Below are 23,658 nucleotides of genomic sequence, written 5' to 3'. Positions count from 1 at the left end.
CTTGCTATGCAGAAAGGGTCTGTCTTATTGGAATCTTCCTCTCACTTGGGAGGTGGAGCTCACTTGGCTGTTTCGAATGAGTCTGAATTAAAAACTTGCAAAGAGACTGAAATCAAATATATAAGAATGTAGTCACTTCATTTAAAAATAATAATTGGTTACTGTGGGAGGCTGCTAGGCACCAATATTATTATAAAAAGTAATAAAGGGAAAATACAAGGCATTTAACCTGCCTTTCCAACACAATCTGTATTCCAGCATAACCAAAGAGTTGAGGAAAAAACAGAAATATAAAACAAACAAGTTGGATCATCTAAAAACTTCTGATTAACATTTTTGTTTTGCTTACCTCAGGGGGACTCTTGGGGAAGGGATGTCAAAGGGATTAAGGAGAAAGGCAGCACTTGGAGGACTCAAAAACACTCTTCGGGGCTAAGACCACATTCTGGCTTCAGAAAAGTCTAGCAGAGATGACAGTTCTTTCCGCGTCTGCGTCTCACAAGCCCGAGATGAGCTGCACGGCACGTGACCCAGCTCTCCCTCGCTGCCGGTATAGCGTTAGGCGGGCTCGGCCTCCAGTCTGTCTGGTGCAACGCTTCCTTTCCGATCCCCGCGGCCGCAGCTCTAGACGCCCCCCAATCGCCCAGCCACAAAGCAAAAGTGCGGAAGGCGGGTATGGTAGCCGGCCACGCCCCAAACCGCCGAGAAACACTGGGCCCTCGGGCGCGCGCCCGGCCACTTCGGGCCACTTCCGGCCACGGGAGCGGGGGCGGGCGGGGCCGACGTACGGCGCGCGGGTCAGACGAGCGGCGCGCGGCTCCCCCTGCCGGCGGCGTGGGGTCAGGCCTCCGCGCTGGCCCGCCTTCCCCACGACGCCCTCCGACCCCGCGGTGTGTGCTCGCGTGGCGCACCGGGCTCCCGCCACCAGTTTTGTTCTGAATTTACAATTTCTCCTGGCCCTCAGAGCAAATTTAAAATTTTTTTTATTTTTATTTTTTATTTTTGGGGGGAATGGAGGAGTTAGAGAAAGAGGATTAGAAAGACTTGGAGTGTGAGGCGGAGATGGAGGAAGGTGCCCAGGCCCCATACTGGGACAGTGATGAAACGGTGATCGAGGCATCGGTGACGGAGAGCGACCAGGAAGAAGAGGAGTTGCCTTGGAGAAGGTGACCGCCGTTGGGCCTGGGTTCTGGCGGCGAGTGGCCCTCTGAGGGTTGAGGAGAAATTGTTACCAGCCGAACATCTGCGTGCGGGCGGGAGTAGGGCCTTATGGGGCAGCTAGGCCTGAGCTCAGAATTTCGTAGATAAAGAAGACCGCAACTGCCTCCCAGCCCTTCCCCAACTTAGGACCGAATGAGCTGTATAGCAGGTGGCTTTCTGACATTTTTAAAAAGCCTTCTTTCTTAGCCTGGGGCTTTTTTTTGCGTAGGCAAAACAGTCTTGGGTCTAAACTCCTCAAGTGCATTTTGCTTCCAGCGACTCGTAGCTCAGATCCAGGAGACGGTTAGTATACTTTCTCTCAGGAAGAGAATGTGTGACGGGGGAACTGGTTACTACCAAACTGGAAACGGATAGTTTTATAAGAATCAAGGGAAGATGGTAGTTCCGTTCATCAGAACATATCTAGTTCCCTGTGCTGGACACAGGGAGAAGATAAAAGAGATGAGGCCACTGACTCTGAGAAACCTACAGGCCTGGAAAGACGTAAACAGATAATTTCAATGTAATGTGGGAAGTCAGAGTAGGAAGGATGCCCAGGCTGGTTTAGGAGCCCAGAGGGATGCTTACCTCAACCTAGGTGGTCATCAGAGTTTGCCAGGGTTGACGTCTGGGTAGAGTCTTGAAGGTGGGTCGGAATTTGTCAGATGAAGGAGAGGAGGTTTTCAGGCCAAGGAGGTTTTCATGCAGTTGCATGCATGGGTAAAGGTGTAGTGGTGGGACATAGCATTGTGTTATGTGTGTTGGAATGTGCAAACAGTTGGGGTGTTACTGAAGTGTTAAATGGGGAGATGGGTGTAGTGAAAGATGAGCCTGGAGAGAAAGGTACAGTAAGGTCACGTAAGGCCTTTTATAGCCTGTGTGTGTCCTGCTTGTAAGATGTTAAGTGGAGGAGCAGCATAATCAGATTTTCATTCACTCAGGCATGCCCTAGGCTAGGGCTTTGCAAATTTTTTTTTTTTTTTTTTTTTGCGGTAAGCGGGCCTCTCACTTCTGTGGCCTCTCCCGTTGCGGAGCACAGGCTCTGGACGCACAGGCTCAGAGGCCATGGCTCACGGGCCCAGCCACTCCGTGGCATGTGGGATCTTCCCGGACCGGGGCTCGAACCCGTGTCCCCTGCATCAGCAGGCGGACTCTCAACCCCTGTGCCACCAGGGAAGCCTGGGCTTTGCAAATTTTAATGAAAGTTATGAATTTCTTATAAATCACTTCAGAATCCTGTTACAAGGTGGATTCCAACTCAGGAGTTCTAGGCTGGGGTTTGAGATTCTGCATTTCTAGCAAGCGTCCAGGTTAAAGTTGGTACTATTAGATCGGGGATCACCTTTTGCAAAGCAAGGCTATAGGGGTTAGCTTTGGGATCAAAGTAGTAACAGACTGGGATGATGAGAGCTCAACTAGGCAGAAACAGTGGGAATAGAGGGAAAAGGACAAATCTGAGAAGCCTTTAGAAAGTAAATTTAGCCGCAGATGGTGATTGATGAGATATGGAGGATGAGGGCAGGGCAGCAGTAAAGGATGATATCCAGATTTTTGGCTCTTTTATATACAGAAACAGTAATATTTGCTCTTATTGGTGTACAGGGACCCTTTTGACTGGTACCTGGAGTCTTATAACAACCACTACACTCAAGATCCGGAACAGTTCTGTTATGCCAAAAAAAAAAAAAAAAAACTCCTTCGGGCTGCCCTGTCCCTTGTAGTCAAGCCCCTCCCTCCCCATTTAAATCACTATTTCTGTTTGTGTGATATATCATCTTTTTTAATCTGTCTGCTTTCATTTCCCTCACTGTCTTTCGTTTTCAGCAGTTTGATTATGATGTTTCTGGTAATGATTTTATTTGTGTTTTTCCTGTTTGGGGTTCACTGCTTCTCGAATCTATAAACATATCTTTCACCAAACTTCGGAAGTTTTCTGTCATGATATCTTCATATATATTTTTATGTACCAATCTTTTTATCCTCTCTTTCTGGGGTTTTTGTTGTTGTTGTTGTTTGTTTTTTTGTGGTACGCGGGCCTCTCACTGTTGTAGCCTCTCCCATTGCAGAGCACAGGCTCCAGACGCACAGGCTCAGCGGCCATGGCTCACGGGCCCAGCTGCTCTGCAGCATGTGGGATCTTCCCGGACCGGGGCACGAACCCGCATCCCCTGCATCGGCAGGTGGACTCTCAACCACTGCGCCACCAGGGAAGCCCTCTTTCAGGGGTTTTAAATGACATGAATGGTAGACCTTTTGACAGTCTCCAGATCCTTGAGGCTCTAATAATTTCTTTTTCTCTCTTAGTTCTTCAGACTGTATAATTTCTATTGCTTTATCTTAAGATTCACTTAGTTTTTCCTGTCTCATCTCCATTCTGTTGTTGAGACCATCCAGTGAATTTTTAATTTCAGATATTATAATTATATCTCCTAAAATTTCCATCAGATTCTCTTTTACAGTTTTTATTTCTCTGCTGAGAACTTCATTGTTTTCATCCATTGATAAATGTTCACCTTTATGTAATAGAGAATTATTATAATAGCTGCTTTAAGGTCGTTGTCTTGTAATTCCAGCATCTGGGCTTGGGAGGTTGGGGCATTGGCATCTGTTATTTTTTCTCTCAAGAATTAGTCAGATTTTCCTTTTCTTTGCACGTTGAGTAATTCTGGATTATATCCTGTATATTTTGAATGTTATGTTTTGGACTCTTGTTCCTGTTAAAATCCTCTAGAGGGAGTTGATTTTTGTTTGTTGTAACAGGCAGTCAATCTGATTAGGTTCTGATTAGTGAGTCTGTCTCACTCATGTACCACTCAGGGATTAATCTGGAATTTGGACAGTAGTTAATATCATAGTTCAGTTCTCTAAGCCTTTGTTACACTTTTCTGAATCTGCTCTGCATGTGGACAGCTCAGGGTTGAGCCTCACACTTATGTTGGATCATATACAGAAGTAGGTGATTCCCCTTCCTGCTCTCTTTTCTCCAGGATTCTTATGCACCCTTCCCTCCCCATGCCCACATGTTGATTCGTTTGACCAGAAAGATGGATTTCTTTCAGTGTTAGCCTTCTCGCTGTAGAGTAGTTCCCTGCAGTTGGGGCCACCTTCAGGGCAAAGTGAAAGAAAAAGAGAAGAAAATAAAAAAGGTTCTTTTCATACTCTTGGGAGTATGGTTCCTCTAGTAGGAGAGAGACAGGTTTTCTCTTAAGTTTTAAGTGCCCAAGCTACCATGATTGGTAGCAGTATAGCTCTGAAGCTAAAGAGAGAAAACAAGAAAACTCAGGCAATTCCCCCCACACCTTCCGGCATTCAGGGATCCCTTTCCCTAGTTCTCTGGATAAAGGTAGGAGAGGTTTCTTCTGGAGTTTTTGCTGTCTGTGTCCACTGTACACTTCTAGGTTTAGACCTAGGATCAAAGCTGGAGACAAGAAAAAAAAAAGAGCAAAAAACAAAACAAAAAAACCAAGCAAACCATGAGACTCACCTACTCCAAAGTTGTTATTTAGATTTCAATTTCAGTCCCCAGTTTACCTGCTATTATTTACTTTTCAGATTGCTCAGGTAGCTGTTAAAAAAAAATTCTACCAGAGTTTTTATTTTTATTTTTTTTATAGATGGCACTGTCTTCTTTTTTTTTAAATATTTATTTATTTATTTATTTGGTAGCACTGGGTCTTAGTTGCAGCAGGCCGGCTCCTCTAGTTGCGGCTCGCGGGCTCCTTATTTGTGGCACATGGGCTCCTTAGTTGTGGCAGGTGAGCTCCTTAGTGGCAGGTGGGCTCCTTAGTTGAAGCTCACTGGCTTCTTAGGTGCAGCACACGGGCTCCTTAGTTGTGGCATGTGAACTCTTAGTTGTGGCATGCAAACTCTTAGTTGTGGCATGCATGTGGGATCTAGTTCCCTGACCGGGGATCAAACCCGGGCCCCCTGCATTGGGAGCATGGAGTCTTAACCCCTGCGTCACCAGGGAAGTCCCATCTACCAGAGTTTTTAGTTGTAATGAGTGGAGAACTAGGCTATAGATGGATTACTCTATCTTGACTGACCAATCTTTTTTTTCCCCCCTAATTCATTTTTAAATGCTTCTCTGCAGTGCCATAGAAACATCATTCTTTCAGATCTCATAGCTCAAGGTTAAAAATTAGTTTTCTTTTTATTGGTATGGAAATACACAGTCTAAGCATTGCTGGAGCTGAATACCATTGCTTCCCTCCCACCCATCTTCTTTGCTTACTTACATGCAGTTTATTCTGTTTTTCATGCACAAGCTCTCTACTTTGACTGGAATGAGGAGCACAGGTCCTAGTAGAGCAGAGACCCCCAACAGGCAAAATGTTATACATAAATAATCCTTAAATGTTGCAGCTATTAAGGTGTTTTTGCTAAGATCTGAGAAGGGGTTTGATGACCACTGGGATTAGATAAAGCAAGGCTTTCAAAGAATGAGGATGCCAGGTGTTAACTGTGCCTGGAAAGTACTCTGAGGACCTGGACTTGGTCCTAGCCCTCTTGAAACTGTAAAATGCATCCAGTCCCTTTTTTGGCTTGGTAAGTGTTGCTACTAATCTGTAAGAATTTAAGTTGCTGATTAGTGAGGTTTTGTTTGCTTGTGATTTGTTTACTAAGAGGCAGGATTCATTTTTCTTATATGTGCCCTGAGAACCTTTTACCAATCCTTAATTTCTGTCCCAGCCTCCCGTAAATGTGAACTGCTCAATAACATTAAGGGATATACTGCAAACTAATCCTGTTCAATACATTTAAACAGAACCACCTTATAAGATAGTTCATTATTACCTGGATTTAGGTATATGTTCAGGTCACATCATGTCCTCTGAACATTATAAGTGCATATAGTAAAAGGCTAATTGAACATAATTACCCTGCAAGATGAGTGTTAATTCTTTCCCTTAAAATAGGCTAGCACTATTTTCATGTGAATTGTCTAGATGGAAAATACCTGTTTTAAAGGATACAGTTGCAGAAGGGAAAAATAGCAAAATACAAGGAGACAAAGAATTAATAATCACATTAAATTAGCTAAAGAAAGCAACATTTTTTGGTCAGGATATACGGCAAATAGGGGCTCTTCCAATGATTAAAACAGAATGGTGCCAAATACTATTCTTAAAACTGTTAAATGGAGAGAAGAGACAGAGCAAGATTAGCTTCAGTAGTGGGCATCAGTCCCCCGTGGCCAGCAGTCACTCTCTGCAGCTGATGCAGGGCCATTGGCCTGCCCACACCCCTCTTGTGCCACAGAACGAAGGACTTCATCCTCTCCCCACAGAGGATAGACAGAGCAGGGGGGTTGGCCAGGTACCATATGACACACACGTTTAAACAGAACGAAGGAGTACACACTGAGTCTAAACAGGGAAAGGGATTCCCATATAAGGTGGTAAGTCTAGTACAGGCTGGGAGGACTCTTATCTTTTAGTAAGAAGGTGTTCCAGACCCAAGGCCTAGCAGGGGTTGAAAGACTGTATGCACAAGACTGCCTTTCTCAGCACATTCTTTGTTATCTCCTGTAGGAAGTACACACAGTGCCTCCCCAGACTGAACTCGAATCAGATCAAACCTCTATGTATAATAACCAGTTGACAGGAAATATACAGGACAGAGGAACATGTTAAATGACATGCAGTCTTCAAATCCAAAATGTGGGAAACTCTATAGGAAAAACAACTCAGTTTCTTCAACAAATAAATTGTAAGGGGCAGGGAAGGGGACAACTTATAGATTTTAAAAGAGACTTAAGAGACATACAACCAAATGCAATGTGTGCATCTTGTTTGGAGCCTGATATGAACAAAACAACTGTAAAAAGAGACAGGGAAATCTGACTACAATCTGTTTATTAGTTTACATTGCTGTGTAACAGCTTACTTCAAAACTTACTAGCATCTTAAAACAATACACATACTGTGTAGTTTCTGTGGTTCAGAAATCCAGGAGTGGCTTAACTGGATCATCAGCTTCAAGGACTCAGAAGGCTGCATTTATCTCAAGGCTTCATGAGAAAGATTCTTCCCAAATGGTGGCTGTAAGATTCAGTTCTTTCTCTGTCTATTGAACTGAGTCCTTAGTACCTCTCTGACTGTTGACTGGGGGCCTCCCTTAGTTTCTTGCTACATAGGCTTCTGCAAATGGCTTTCACAACATGACAAGCTGGCTTCCATGAGAGGGAAGAAGCAAGAGAATAAGAGAGTAAGATGGAAGCCACTATCTTTTTGTAACCTAATCTCAGAAGGAACATCTCAACCTATTTGCTGTATTTTGTTTGTTAGAAGAGTCACTGGAGGGCTTCCCTGGTGGCACAGTGGTTGAGAGTCTGCCTGCCGATGCAGGGGACACGGGTTCGTGCCCCAGTCCGGGAGGATCCCACATGCCGCTGAGTGGCTGGGCCTGTGAACCATGGCCGCTGAGCCTGTGCTCCGCAACGGGAGAGGCTACAACAGTGAGAGGCCCGGCGTACCACAAAAAAAAAAAAAAAAAAAAAAAAAAGAAGAGTCACTGGATCCAGTCCGTACTCAAGGATAAGTACCATATACAAGGGCATAAATACCAGGAGCCATTATAGAGGCTGCTTACTACAGACTGTAAATTTAGTAATATTAAGGAATTATTGACTTCTTTTTAGGTATGAAATTTTGGCTTTTTTTTTAAAGGTGTGATTATTACGGTTACGTTTGAAGAGCCCTTATCTTTTAAAGTTGAATACTGAAATATTTCCAGATGAAGTGGAATAAGATGTCCAGGATTTGCTTTAAAAATAATCCAGTGGGAGACTCGCAGGGGGTAGAGAGGATGGCAGAGGGATCATAGAGGACGCAAGATTGGCTGTGTACTGATAATTGTTGCACCTAGGCGATGAGTATACTATTGTCTCTATTACTTGTTGATGTTTGTAATTTTCCATAAAAAGAGTAAAAAGCAAAATGGATAAGTAAATAAACCAAAAAGCCCCTAGTTACAAATCATATATTTATGCCTTAGTACATTGTTACATTCTTGGATTCTGGCAAGATTTTAAAACATTTTTTTTTATTGTGGTAAGATATATATAACATAGAATTTAGCATTTTAACCATTTTTAAGTGTATAATTCAATAGCATTAAGTATATTCATATTGTTGTACAACCATCACTACTAGTTATCTCCAGAATTTTTTCATCTTCCCAGGCTGACACTCTGTGTACCTTTAAATAATAGCTCCTCATTCTTTCATGCCTTCAGCCTCTGGCAACTACCATTCTACTTTCTAGGAATCTGACTCCTCTAGATACCTCATGTAAATGGAATTATACCATTTTTGTTCTTTTGTGTCTGGCTTATTTCACTTAGTATGATGTCTCTAAGGTCTATCCATGTTGTAGCATGTATCAGTAGTTCCTTCTTTTTTAAGGCTGAAAAATATTCCACCGTATGTCTGTACACATTTTGTTTATCTACTCATCTGTCGATGGATACTTGTCAATTCCACCTTTTAGCTATTGTGAATAATGTTTCTATGAACATGGGTGTACAAGTTAGGTCCCTGCTTTCAGTTATTTTGTGTACATACCCAGAAATGGAATTAATGGATCAAATGGTAGTTCTATGTCTAATTTTTGAGGAACCACCAAACTTTTTCACAGTGGCTGTACCATTTTACATTTCCAGTAGAAAGTACAAGAATTCCAGTTTCTCTATATCCTTGCCACACTTGTTATTTTCTGTTTTTTGGTTGGTGTGAAGTGGTACCTCATTGTGGTTTTGATTTACATTTCCCTGATGTTTAGTATTGTTGAGCATCTTTTCATGTACTTACTGGCTAATTGTATATTCTCTTTGGAGAAATGTCTATTCAAGTCCTTTGCCTGTTTTTTCATTCTGTAAAGGTTTTTTAAGCAGAAGAAATAAATACTTAGGTCTGCCTAGTAGCATACTCACTGTGCTATATCATTGCTATTTGTATCCCTCACCAGATTTGAAGCTTCTTGAGAATAAGGACTGTCTTCTCTCTTTACCTTGGTGCTGCCAAGAGTATAGTAAGAAGTGAATCCAAAAGTTAAAGTTCTGTAATTGTATGTTCTGAAAATATACACTCAGATTTAACCCTGGGATTTTAATCAAATTCTCTGTGGTATAGAGAAAGGTGAAGGAAAAAACCCAACAGCACTGGTCCTTCAAATAATCTCATTTCACTTCTGTTCAAAAACTATATTGATATTTGTCCCTTACTCCAAAATATACAAAAATAGCAGAATATTTATTAAAATGAACATGACCGCATGAATATGTCTTTATTTTTCATCTTGGATAAGTTTTAAATTAAAGGCTACATTTCTGAAAAAAAAAATTTGGTATAGAATATTAATAGTGGTATAACTAAGAATTTTAATAAATTAATTATAATTTTTATGAGTAGTTTACATTGAACCATGTTAAAAGTTTATCCACTTAATCATTTTGCAGTTTATGCAATATATCATCATATTATACACCTTAAACTTGCACAATGTTGTATGTCAATTATATCTCGATAAAGCTGGAAAAAATTTTCTAAAAGATGACAGTTGATTTGTTAGTCTTTGTTTAGGAAACATCATAACATCTGTACCTTCTTTTCTTATGTTTGAAAGGTTGATTTTTAAGGAAGACACATCTCTTAGATCTGAGTTCAGTCTCCATCCTGGTAAAAGTAGAACATGCAAAGGTGAGAAATAATTCTTTTCTCTAAGTAGTTCCTTTAATTTTCCAAGTATTATTATTCCATTAACTTCTCCTTTTATATTTAGTCTTATTCTTTAACTCTTTACATGGAGTTAGTTTCTTACAGGCATCTGTAATAGACCTTAAAATCTGTTATTTTATAAGGATAGCAATGGGGATTGTAACTTCTGGAAGATGTTTAAGACTCTTAGAGAGGGCTACTGAGTTGTGGAAGTGGCACTCGAATAGCAATTCTCCACCCCAGAATTTCCTGCTTAACCCTGAACTTGCCTATTTGCAAAAGTAAATAATACTTTATAATAATCAGTCTGATTCTTTCTGACTAAAATTAAGGTACAAATATCCTTGGTATATATATTTTAAAAAAGAGCCTTTCACTTACAAATTCTCCAAACCTCCTAAGTCCACTTCTAGATCAATTTAAGCACTTCTGGAAAAATCTATCACTAATTGTTACAGTTCAAAAAGATCAATTCTGCAGTAGCTGTTCAAATTGTAGGTTAGTTCCTTTTATGATTTCTTCCTGTGAGCCATTTTTTATTGGAGGATGTCTGGAAATAGGTGTAGAATGGAAGGAAAATCTCCTAAACATCATGAAAATCTTCTTGTGTGTATACACTTGTCCCTTGGTATCGATGGAGGATTGATTCCAGGAACCCCTGTGTACACCCAGATCCTCAGATTCTCAAGTCCCATAGTTGGCCCTCCCTATCTGTGGATTGCACATCCACAAATTCCACCAGCCGCAGATTGTAAGCATAGTACACGATATGGTCTGCGCTTGGTGGAATCTGTGGACGCCATACCCATGGATATGGAGGGCCAAATATATATCTATGAAAAAAAAAATCCTTGTTTAAGTGGACCTGTGTAGTTCAAGCCCACTGTAGTTCACAAAGTCTTCACTGTACTTCCTCTCACCTGATACCCTAGTGGCAAATTACAGCTTCTTCTTGGAGTAGTTTTTCCTACATGTAATTGGAAGGGATAGTGTGTAATATTGGTCTCCAGAATGTGTTCTTATGATATATAAAATGACACTAGGAAGAAGTTAGAGATCTGTTTCAATATTCCAACCAAGTTTTTTCCCTTCCCTTCCCTTCCCTTCGCTTCCCCAAATGGATAGACCTTAATTATTTTTGCCAATTTTTAAAAGTATAAAATATTTTTTAAATGTAAAATTATATAATGCAGAAAGTGAAAGATCCCATCCCCTTCTCTTCCCTGTAATTCCACTCCCAACAATTGGCAGTGTTTAGTATTTGTGTTTCTTTCTAGACTTTTGCATACCAATATATATATCTTTTTTCATAATTAGTATTGTACTACATGTATTATTTCTTTGTTATATTGATCTACCTCAGCCTGTTAAATTGCTGCTTTTATTCCATTGTATGAATGTACCATTTAATGATTTGATTATGTTTGATGTTTCTCAGTATTATATCTTTGCCTACTTTTCTGATTATTTCCTTAGAGTAACTAGCTAAAGTTAGATTTGCTTTAAAGGATGAGCACATGTCAGACCTTGACATATATTGCCCCCTAAAATAGATGACTTTTTCCCTCTAGGTCCAACACAGGACATATGCAATCTTTGCCAAACTGGTGAATAAAACATATCTGATTATTTTAATTTGCATTTTTGAAGAATACCAAGGCTAGGCATGTTTTAATATTGACCATTTATAGTTTTTTTGTGTGTGTGAATTGCCTTAATGTCTCTTATTCTCATTTTATTGTTAATTTATAAGAGTATTTTATATATTAAAGATAGCAAAACTTTGTTGTATGTACGTTGTAAATAGTTTTATCCAGTTTCCTAGTTATTATTTAATGTTATTCATGATATGTTTTGTAGTACAGAAATTAAAAATTTTTATATAATAAAATCTGTCAGTCTTTTCTTTCAAGGTTTCCTTTTTCAAACTTAGAAATATTTTATCTATCTCAAGACCATAAAAATATTTTCTTTATCTTTTTTTCCATTTATTATATTTATTGTTTTTACTTTTATGTCTTTAATATTTTTAGAATAATTTAGCATATGGAGGGTAGGTAGGGTAGGTCTCTAACTTCATTTTTTTCAAATGATTAACTAATTGCCCCAGTATTATTTATTGAATGTCATCTTGTTGCCACTGTTTAAAATACCATTATTGTTATATATTAAATTCCCAAATATATTATAGGTCTGTTTCCCACTTTTTGTTTTGTTTCACTGATATATTTGACTATTTCTACTTCTGTGCCATCACTACATTATTTTACCAGCCTTAGATTTTAATACATTTCCATATCTTGGAGGGAACATATTCTCCTACACAGAGTAGTTGGCTTGCAGCATACATCCTAAGCTTCTTTGGTACAAACAGCAAGCTCTTTGGTACAAATAGTATGAGACTTCAGCCACTGTGAGCTTCCAGCTTACCCTCCTTCATATTTTGTCTGTGGGATTTGCTCTGAGCTAGGTGGTTTTCTGGGATTCTGATGGAAGAATTCCATATACCGGTTACTTCTGAGGGAGCCCCTCCTTTTCCTATGATGAGTGACAAGCTGCTAACCAGGGTTTGGTTTCCCTCTAATCCATTCCCATCTTCTATATTTTTTATTTTATATTTCCTTTTTCCCATTGCTGCTTCAGATTTTTTTTTAAAACTAATTTCTTTGGATTCTTTTTGGGAACTTGGAAGGGAAGAAAAGTTAAATATGGGCTAAATTTGCTGTCTTGAAAATTCTGACTCTTCTTGAATAATATATTAGCATTATGAGTTTTAAAAAATGACTTAAAATGAAAAAAGAAAGTGTTCTTTCTAGCAGGGTTTAAGTCTGTACAATTTTCTTTATATATCCTTTGCATTCATTCATCCTGGGACAAAGAAATATCAAGTATTATTTCATTCAGCATTGTGTATACGTTTCTTCTTAAATTTAAAAACCTTGACACATAAAAGTGGCAGTTAGGAAATTATGATTTACAAAATGATTTTTTAAATTTATTTATTTATTTTTGGCTGCGTTGGGTCTCTGTTTCTGTGCGCAGACTTTCTCTAGTTGTGGCTAGCAAGGGCTACTCTTGTAGTGCGCAAGCTTCTCTTTGTCGTGGCTTCTCTTGTTGCAAGGCACGGTCTCTAGGCGTGCGGGCTTCAGTAGTTGTGGCACGCGGGCTCTGGAGCACAGGCTCAGTAGTTGTGGCACACGGGCTTAGTTGCTCTGCGGCATGTGGGATCCTCCCAGACCAGGGCTCAAACCTGTGTCCCCTGCATTTGCAGGCGGATTCTTAACCACTGCACCACCAGGGAAGTCCCGTACAAGATGATTTTTAATGACATTTTGCAGTGTCTATAAAATCCTTGGGTCATTGTTAAAGCAGAGCAATAAAACTATTGCAAATGATTTATGATTATATTTCATTCTAGGCACTCCAGAGATTCAACTTGGATTCAAACTCAGAGAGGATCCACAAGAGCAACTGAATAAAAATCAGATGATGCCTATTCTTAGTGAGGATGCAGTCTTACAGGTATGTAGTATATTGATTAAATACATACTTATTGAAAATTGATAATGCTGTTTGAAATAGGGGCAAATTACTAATGATTAATTCTATTTGTCTATTATTTTACTTCTTTCTTTTCTTACTCAGTTTTTTCCCTTTTCTTCGCCAGTCATTCTGTTTCTTCACTGCAACTTCAGTAAAAGCCAAGTGTTTTAGGCCCTCTTTCCTTTATTTATTTCTCTTTCTGGTAGAGATGTGGAATTGAGAAGGTTAAAATAGGCTAAAATAGGATATAATAATTACAGTTTCATCTCCATTGTGTGTCAGAGGTCACCTTAAATTTGTGAAGAAGATACTAGTCTGTGTAGTATAATTTGAGATATGAGCCACTGAAAGACCCTTCTATTGTCGTGTGTGTGTGTGTGTGTGTGAGTGCATGTGTGTGGGCACACACTTAGATACACAAATTTTCACTTGTTTCTTTTTAATGCAGTCACCATGGGGAAAAGTAAGGGATGACTCATTTAGCACCTTGGCATAAATAAGTTAGCTAACCAGAGATAACTACAGAGTCTTAAGGAATAGAACGGAGAATACATGTATTTTAATAGCAGAAACTGACGGCAGTTCCAAAGAGTGACCATGCGGGTTTATTTAATATTGTACCTAGGAAGGTGTATCACTTGAATTATATCTAGTCAAAAGAGTAAAATTCAACACCAAATATTTTTTTAAAGCTGAGATGTCCATATTTAGTTTCTACTAATTTGTTAAATATCATTTTTGTAACTTATGATTTAAGAAAAATAATTTTTTCCCTTTAGCTTCAGTAACTATGAAATGGGAAATAAAAATTAACTTTTTTCAATTTATCTGAGAAACATTTACCATGTGAATATTGTATCAGGCTCTAGATTGTACCTCAGAATGGTGATTTTGAGAACTTGATTACCAAACTTATTTGGATAGTGTTGACTTAAAAAATTGCACAAGGTGAGAGTTACGAGGTAAGTTTTATTTGGGGCAAAATGAGCACTGCAGCCCGGGAGACAGCGTTTCAGATAACTCTGAGAAACTGCTCTGAGCAGGCGAGGGGAGCAGCCAGGATAAATTAGGAGTTTTGCAACAAAGGGCAGGTAGTCGGGGACGTTAAAAGATTATTGTTAATGAAAGAAAACCAGATATCTCAAGGAATTTAGATCTTTTCTGTGTATGGGAAGATGCCAGAGTCTGGGCTCGTTGAAATCATTCCTTTGATATGAACCTCAGCTCTCTGGGGCCGGTATCCTGTATTTTCACATCCTGAGTTTCCTCAGGGCTCACCGCAGGGAGTGGCTGCAGTCTGATGGCTGCTAGATGGCAGGTATTCTTTTCAGCCCTGAATTTCCTCAGGGCTCACGGGCTCACGTTGGATGGTTGCAATCGTTGATGACTGTGACATCCTTTGTTTATCGATACGGCAGGAAATATTCCACTTATAAATATTCCATTCCATTTATAAATATTCCATTTATCAGTAGCTTTTTAAAAATATAGACTCTCAGACCCGTATTTGAGTAGAACCTAGGACTGTCCATTTTTCAAAAGCCTCCCAAGTAATTGCTGATGATCAGCTGTTGGAACAATTGCCATAGAGGACTTGAAGAGTTAATGAATGTATGTTTCAAAGATTTTTCATGAGATTGTAACTCAGGAATCTGCTGGTTATGGGCTTGTTGTAAAATTAAGATAAGAAGGATAAATGAAGCACTTGGTATTTGTCCCTCTCTTTTGCCTTCGTGGGAATTCATTGGTAGTAAAACAGATACCTCCTTTAACTTTCCACTGCCCGCCTCCCCCAACCGTTTTTGTTTACAGTAAGAGTTAGACCATGTTACCAAAGTGTTAAACATCTGTAGCAAATTTTAATTGATATCAATTTTTAAATTGACAGATGCTGCTTTCACAGTTTTTAATTTTATTCTTTGAAAATAAACCTTTAGAAATTTAACTATATGAGTAAAATTGATTTTGTCAAATAAATAGACCAGAAAAGGTGCTTTCCCAGAGTTATTTAAAGAAAAAAATATATATTGATTCACAACTTCAACCTGATTTTAAGTAAATTCTAAATAATTCAGTTACTAATCAGATTTCTAAATAAATTTTTCTTAAAACTCAGATATAATATTGATATTCAACTTCAAAACAAACTATTTTAGAAATGATGAGATTGGGATTGACACATATACACTACTATGTATAAAATAGACAACTAATGAGAACCTACTGTTTAGCACAGGTAGCACTACTCAATGATCTTTGGTGACCTAAATGGGAAGGAAATCTAAAAAAGAGTGGATATATGTATATGTATAACTGATTCAGTTTACTGCACAGCAAAAACTAACACAACATTGTAAAGCAACTATACTGCAATAAAAATTTTTTTAAAAATGATGGAACATTTCAAGTAAGGGCAAACTATGAAGAAATAGAGGATCTTTGGTTTGACATGCATTATGCTAATTTTTTTTGTTTTTTGTTTTTTTTTTTTTTTTTTTTGCAGTATGCGGGCCTCTCACTGCTGTGGCCTCTCCCGTTGCGGAGCACAGGCTCCGGACGCGCAGGCTCAGCGGCTATGGCTCACGGGCCCAGCCGCTCCATGGCATGTGGGATCTTCCCGGACCGGGGCACGAACCCGTGTCCCCTGCATCGGCAGGCGGACTCCCAACCACTGCGCCACCAGGGAAGCCCCACTATGCTAATTTTTAAAAACACAGGGAGCAGTCTTTTAAAATATTTCATGCTCATCATTTTTATTGGGTCTTGCTGTACCTTTTCTTGTTCTTTATAGGTGCTATGGCAAGCAGTTTTTAAACTTTACATAGAAATTTAAAAAATTTTGTTTGGAGAGTTTAGTAGTATATATGGAGAGATAATTGGAGACATTACTATCAAAATTAGGAGGTATGATAGTTAATTTTATATGTCAACTTGTCTGGGCCATCAGGTGCCCAGATAGTTGGTCAAACATTATTCTGGGAATTTCTTTGAGGATGTTTTTGAATGACATTAACGTTTAAATCACAGGATTTGGGTAAATCTGATTGCCCTCCATAATGTGGGTGGGCCTCATCCAACCAGTTGAAGGCCTATATAGAACAAAAAGACCAGCTTCCCTAAGCAAGAGAGAATTATCCAGCAGACGGCCTTTGGACTTTATCTATACCATCAGCTTTCTTGGGTGTTGAGCCTGATGGCCCACAGTGTAGATCTGGACTTGCCAGTTTCCATAGTTACATGATCCAGCTCCTTACAATAAATCTCTTTCTATGTATAAACATATCCTGTTAGTTCTGTTTCTCTGGAGAACACTGACTAATATAGCAGGCATCATTGATCTTACTATAATCATTTTTGAATACTGGAAAATACTTGTTTGATAGGGAATAATGATTAATTCAATCTTGTGGTTATTACCATCAGGCTGCTTCTTCCATCTTCTACTCACTGAAATGTTGTCTAAGAGGTACGAAACCAGGTTGAATTCACTTTTCCTCTCCGTTAAGCAGCTTCCACCTTCCACCCTTATCCATATGTAGTGGTGAAATCAGTTAAAATGAACATTTAAGAGAACCTTGAAAGGGAAACAAACAAGCACAGGCTTGTTCGACAACTGTGTAATGGAAGAAGGATCATGGTTGGCAAGACCAGAGCTCATGGAGAGATTATGTATATATATACTGCAGGGTCTTTTTTCTTTTTTAATTTATTTTATTGAAGTACAGTTGATTTACAATGTTGTTAATTCCTGCTGTACAGCAAAGTGATTCAGTTATATATATATATGTATATATACACACACACGCACACACATATTCTTTTTCATATTCTTTTCCATTATGGTTTATCACAGGATATTGAATATAGTTCCCTGTGCTATATAGTAGGACCTTGTTGTTTATCCATTCTATATGTAGTAATTTGAATCCTGCAGGGTCTTTTTAAGCCCCAGTAGGCAGGTAATACTCTCTCTTGCTAGCTACCTCTCTGATTCATGAATAGCTGGACCATTCAAATTCAAGGTGAGTTTTCAAAACTTAGGGAACCCCTTGACTCTATTATGCTGATCATTAATGTCTTTGATATCCTTTTCCTGACTAACCCATCCTGACCTGCTTTAATTCTTAGGGTCCTAGAATTGCTGTCTCTGCCCAGAGTTGCAATTGCTTAGGAATATTTTGGGAAGGAATGGATGAAAACAGGTCTTTGGCACCTTACTCAGCCAGAGTAAAGATATTTCTCATTCAGTGGTTAAATAACTTTGTGTTCAAGTTGTATTTAGATACTACTCAGTGGAGTTTTAAATGATCATTTTAGCATTACTAACACTGAAGCAATGTAGAGGTGGTACCATATGTCCAGATCAAACTCTCTAGAAGACAATCATGTGGATATTTGGAAATAATAAAAAATATTTGTATAGATAACCGAATTTGGCTACCTCAGTCTGAGAGAAAGGTATTTTAAGCAAACATTATCAATAATTCATCAAGATCACTAAAACGCTGAACATCAGGAATGTGTATTCTGTTCTGCAGAATGTGAGGATAGTTTGTGTGAGACATCTCATGCCTCATGGAGAGCCAGGGTTGGTCAGGTTGATCAGGTTGGCCAGGCTTCCATTTCTCTCCCAGTAATCCATGATTCAGTTGAAGAAAATGATCTCAGATAGTAGAGTATTGTTTTCTGGTTAAGGATATATAAACAGATTTGCTCCTTTCCCAGATCCTCTAAATTAATACAATTAATTTAAACCTTCTTTCACCTCTCACACCCCACCCCCAACAGATTTTTTTTTTTAATGTCTGCACTTTATTGCCCTCGTAGGGGCAGGAGAAAAATGTCACATGTATCAAAAGCATAGATAGCAATTTGTACCCTTTAAGAAAGAATTGATTGAAGTGTATCCTTACATTTTGTTAATCAACAAATGAACAGCTCCAACCCCCATTATATTCCGAGGCATTACCTCTTGAGGGGTATTTCTGCCTATGGAAGAGGAAAAAAAAATCAGCTGTCAGGAGCAGACTTTCTGCTTACTTGCTCTCTTATCTTTTGTATTTTCCTTATGTGGGTAGGGTCAAATGAAAAATTAGCCCTCAATTGGAAAATTCACTGGTCCTTTAGTAAGATGAATGAAATGAGTGTTACAGATACTTGAATGAATTGCTTTGTGAAGACTCAGAAATACCAGGTAAGTACATAAGTGTACCCTGTTTAATTAATCCTTGGGAATATCTAGGTTTACTTTCTTTTTTTTTTTTTTTTTTTTATAAATTTACTTATTTATTTATCGTATTTGTGGCTGTGTTGGCTCTTCGTTGCTGTGCGCGGGTTTTCTCTAGTTGCAGCGAGCGGGGGCTACTCTTTGTTGCGGTGCACGGGCTTCTCACTGCAGTGGCCTCTCTTGTTGCAGAGCACGGGCTCTAGGCACGCGGGCTTCAGTAGTTGTGGTGCATGGCTTTAGTTGTTCCGCGGCATGTGGGGTCTTCCCGGATCAGGGCTCGAGCCTGTGTCCTGCATTGGCAGGCAGACGCTTAACCACTGCGCCACCAGGGAAGTCCCTAGGTTTACTTCTTGAAATTCCTTCTTCACTCTGGACCTCTGAGGTTTTTGCAAAGTCTGCTTAGGAAGTATGTATATGTGGAACCAATGTGATAACCTTGAGCACTATAAGGATGCACTATCAATAAATAACAATGAACATTATTAATTGGAGAGGATTTAAGTTCTCAAATTACTTTGTGTCTTCTTGTTATTATGGCTGTTTCAGTGATCAAAAATGCTTGGAAGTTCAGGCTAATGGCTTTACATATTTTCAGAAAGCTTTATTATTGATCATAGAAACAAACATAGAGGGTCCCCCAAAGAGAGATCTTTTTGTAAAGATCTTCTTTGATACTAATAAGATATTTAAGGTAAGAATTCCTTTTAAAGCGATGAAAGCCAATGTGCTGTGAAATCTTAAAATGGAAACATTTTATCAGAACATTTTAATCTTTTTTGAAAGGGACACAACAACTTCAGGTTTTCTGGCATGACTTGAGAATTAGGCAGAATCCATTAAGCATTAACACTGTAACACAAAGGTTGTATGATTTTTGGCCCTCAGGAGAAATATTAGAACTCAGAACCTGACAAGAGTGGCTCATCAGAACTATTATGGATTAATGAACTAAGAAAAGGGAAATGCTACGGATAAAAAGAAGGAACACTCCCTTTCTCTTTACCTAAGTTCCACAAATTCTTTTACAGAAAGAAATTAAAACAAAATACTAAACATAAGAGCCAAAACTATAAAACTCTTAGAAGAAAACATAGCGGGAAAGTATCATAACATTCAATTTGGCAATGATTTCTTGACTATGAAACCATAAGCAACAAAATAAAAAATAGATAAGCTAGATTTCATGAAAATTAAAAGCCTATGTGCATCAAAGGACACTATCAACAGAGTGAAAAGATAACTCAAAGAAAGGGAGAAAATATTATTTGTAAATCATATATGTGATACAGGATTGATACACAGAGTATATGGAGACTCTTATAACTCAACAACAGCAAACAACTGATTAAAAAATGGGCAAAGGACATAAATAGACATTTAGTAAAGAAGATGTAGGGAATTCCCTGGTGGTCCAGTGGTTAGGACTTGGCGCTTTCACTGCTGGGACCCAGGTTCGATCCTTGGTTGGGGAACTAAAATCCTACAAGCCACTGCAGCGTGGCCAAAAAAAAAAGAGACATGCAAATGGCTAATAAGCATATGAAAAGATACTCAGCATCTTTAACCATTATGGAAATGCACATTGGAACCATGATGAGATACCATCTCACACTCATCAGGATGGCTATTACCAAAACAAAATAACAAGTATTGATGAGAATATGGAAAAATTGGAATTCTTGCTCATTGCTGGTGGGAAATGTAGAATGAAATGGTACAGCTGCTATGGAAGATGGTATGGTGATTCCTCAAAAAATTAAACATATAATTGCCATATGATCCAGAAATTCCACTTCTGGTTATATACCCAAAATAAGTGAAAGCAGGGACTCGAAAATATATTTGTATACCCACACTCATAGACGCATTACTCACAATAGCCAAAAGGTGGAAGCAACCCAGGTGTCCATTAATAGATGAGTAGATAAATGAAATGTGGTACATACATACAATGGAATAATATTTAGCCTGAGAAAGGAAAGAAATGCTGATACATGCTACAACAAGGATGAACCTTGAAGACATCATTACTAAGTGAAATAAGCCAGTCACGAAAGGACAAATATTGTATGGTTCCTCTTATATGAGGCACTTAGAGTAGTCAAAACAGAGACAGAAAGAATCATGGATGCCAGGGGTTGGGAGAGGAGTAAATGGGGAGTTAGTGTTTAAATAGGTATGGACTTTAAGTTAGAGAAAATGAAAAAGTTCTGGAAATGGATGTTGGTGTTGATTGTACATCAATGGGAATGTACATAATGCCACAGAACTTTAAATGGTCAAAACAGTGAATTTTATGTTTTATATATTTTACCACAATAAAAAAAGATACTAAGAAAGAATAACGTATCTTAAATGATAAATTTTTAGCTTGTTGCATTAGCTTAGTATTCCTCAGTTGGAAAAAACTACTGTTTTTTCTTTCTAGCAACCTCAAGATGAAATGGAACAAAATGAAGCTTCGTTACAGTAAGTATAATGATTTGGGCATTATTATATTATAGATATTTTTTGTCATTTTACACATATAAAATAAGTGTTCTTTTTCTTAAGAGTTTTAGAGTTATTGTATATTTTTGAATAATTGCCCCTTTAGCAACATAAATATATGTTATTTTACGAACATTGTAGATAAGTTTCATTTCATGAGAAAGACTGAATCAGTTGATTCTCTAATATTACTTAAAAAGCAAATTTATAGCATAGCATGAGGGAAGAATTTGTAGAGCTTATTGAAATTAGACTTTCATAGAACTATTATACTTAAAGAGACCTTATCCTTTCAATTTTTTTTAAAACAATGGTTCTCAAAGTAAAGCCTGTGGACCCCCTGGGAGTCCCTGAGGCTCTTCCCAGAGGATCTGTGAGGTCAAAACTATTTTCATAATAATGCTAACACATTATTTGCCTATTTCATGGTATTGACATTTGCACTTACAGTGCTAAAGCAAATGGTGGATAAAAAGCTGGAGCCTTAGTAGGCATCAGGGCAGTGGCACCAAATAGGACTGGTAGTCACTGTATTTTTCACAGCCATGTACTAGCGGTTTAAAAAAAAAAAGGCCAGTTTTACTTAGTACATTTGATGAAGCAGAAAAGTTATTAGTTTTATTAAATTTCTACCCTTGAATATATATCTTTTTACACTTCTGTGTAAAGTGTGATAGTTGTCTTAAGAAGAGCACTTGTGCACTTGTTTGAGTTATAAGATTAGTTAAAAAAAAAAATAGTTTCACCTTTTTTTTTAACTTGGAAGAATAACTAACTGGTTATTCACAATGGAGTATATGGCAGACATTTTCTTGAACTTTCTGGTAAGATCAGTGGAAATATTTACAAAGGTGACCTTTTTGAGATTTTTATGATGAAATAGATCAATATAGGGAAGAGCTACATAACTCAGCAAATCAGTATTTTCTGAAAGACCAATGCATAATGTCACAGCATCACCTACAGACAAGTAAAATATCCATTCAAAGTGCAGCGTAAACCAATATAAAAGTTCATTGATTTTGTTTCAATTTTCACATTTCCAGTAACCTTTAAGGAAGCTATTGCTTTTAGAGTTTTGGTATGTTATCTAAAAAGAATATGCACTATTATCCTAAAAGGCTGCTAAAGTACTCCTTTCTTTTCCAACTGCATATCTGTATAAAGCCAGATTTTTGTAATATACTTCAAATAAAAAAATATATCGCAAGGCTTCCCTGGTGGCACAGTGGTTGAGAGTCTGCCTGCTGATGCAGGGGACATGGGTTCGTGCCCCGGTCCAGGAGGATCCCACGTGCTGTGGAGCAGCTGGGCCCGTGAGCCATGGCCGCTGAGTCTGCGTGTCCAGAGCCTGTGCTCCACAACGGAAGAGGCCACAACAGTGAGAAGCCCGCGTACCGCAAAAAAAAAAAAAAAAAAAAAAAAAAATATATATATATATCTCGCAAAAGATTGAATGTGTTGTAGCAGTTCAGGTGGCAACTGTCTTTCATTAAGCCATACATTAAAGAGATTTTTTAAAATGTGAAACAGTGCCACTTTCTCACTAAATTTTTTTTCATTTTGGAAAATGCAAAAATGTTTCATAACAATATAATAATATATTAGATTATTACTGTTACTTAAAAATTAATGATTATTTAACATTTTTCTCCATTTTAATTTCTAATATGTAAATATAAATAAATAGAAGCCACATGAACAAAAGCTCTTTGAGTTCCTCACTAAGTTTTAAGAGTGTAAAGGAGTCCAAAGACCAAAAGTTTGAGAATCACTATTTTAAAATAATCCTTTTACTGAATATATCAGCAATATAAGTTCATCTACAGAAGTGGAAAAAAGGAAAAAGACTAAGAAAGACTAATGCAGCATCCATGGTCTCACAGCCCGGAGAGAACCATTGTTAACATTTTGGTACATTTTATTTTAGGCTTTCTATATATTTTTGTTTTGTTCATATTTTCTACAAAATTGGGATTATTCTGCAGATACTTTTGTTTCCTGGGTTTTTTTTCTTTCTTTCTTTTTTCTTTTGGCCACACCACACAGCTTGTGGGATCTTGGTTCCCTGACCAGGGATCGAACCCATGCCCCATGCAGTGGAAACCCAGCCTCCTAACCACTGGACCACCAGGGAATTCCCCCTGTTTTCAAATTTTATGTAGTGTTTATCGTAATTATTATTTCACATCATTAATATTTTGTAAAAACATGAATTTTAATGACCTCATAATATTTCATTGTATAACTTACTATACTGTAATTCATTTAATCATTTCGCTAATATTGGACATGTATGTTGTTTGCAGTCTTGCCTAATATAAATAATTATTTTTTAATACCTTAGATGAAAGTTTGCTCTATTTTCAAAACTTCTGTGTTAAATTCTCTTTTATAATTAAGGAAAAAATTCTGCTGTTGATTCAAACTACGATTTTGTTTTATTTTAAATTAGCTTGTACTCAAAGAATCATGTTT

The 23,658-nt window shown here is 38.1% G+C and overlaps 1 protein-coding gene across 1 annotated transcript in view; it reads left to right on the top strand.

Annotated features, from left to right (window-relative positions):
• Nucleotides 1-1,062: 1,062 nt before the first annotated feature.
• Nucleotides 1,063-23,658, top strand: part of ANKRD31 (ankyrin repeat domain 31) — a 129,834-nt gene continuing 107,238 nt past the window's right edge. Inside the window, 4 exon segments of the mRNA XM_065873656.1 lie at nt 1,063-1,166; nt 9,829-9,902; nt 13,339-13,442; nt 21,119-21,159. Coding sequence (XP_065729728.1) covers nt 1,063-1,166; nt 9,829-9,902; nt 13,339-13,442; nt 21,119-21,159 — 323 coding nt within the window.

Source organism: Phocoena phocoena, chromosome 3, assembly GCF_963924675.1.
Source record: "Phocoena phocoena chromosome 3, mPhoPho1.1, whole genome shotgun sequence".
In the NCBI taxonomy this organism is placed as follows: Eukaryota; Metazoa; Chordata; class Mammalia; order Artiodactyla; family Phocoenidae; genus Phocoena; species Phocoena phocoena.
This window is presented reverse-complemented; position numbering and strand designations above follow the sequence as displayed.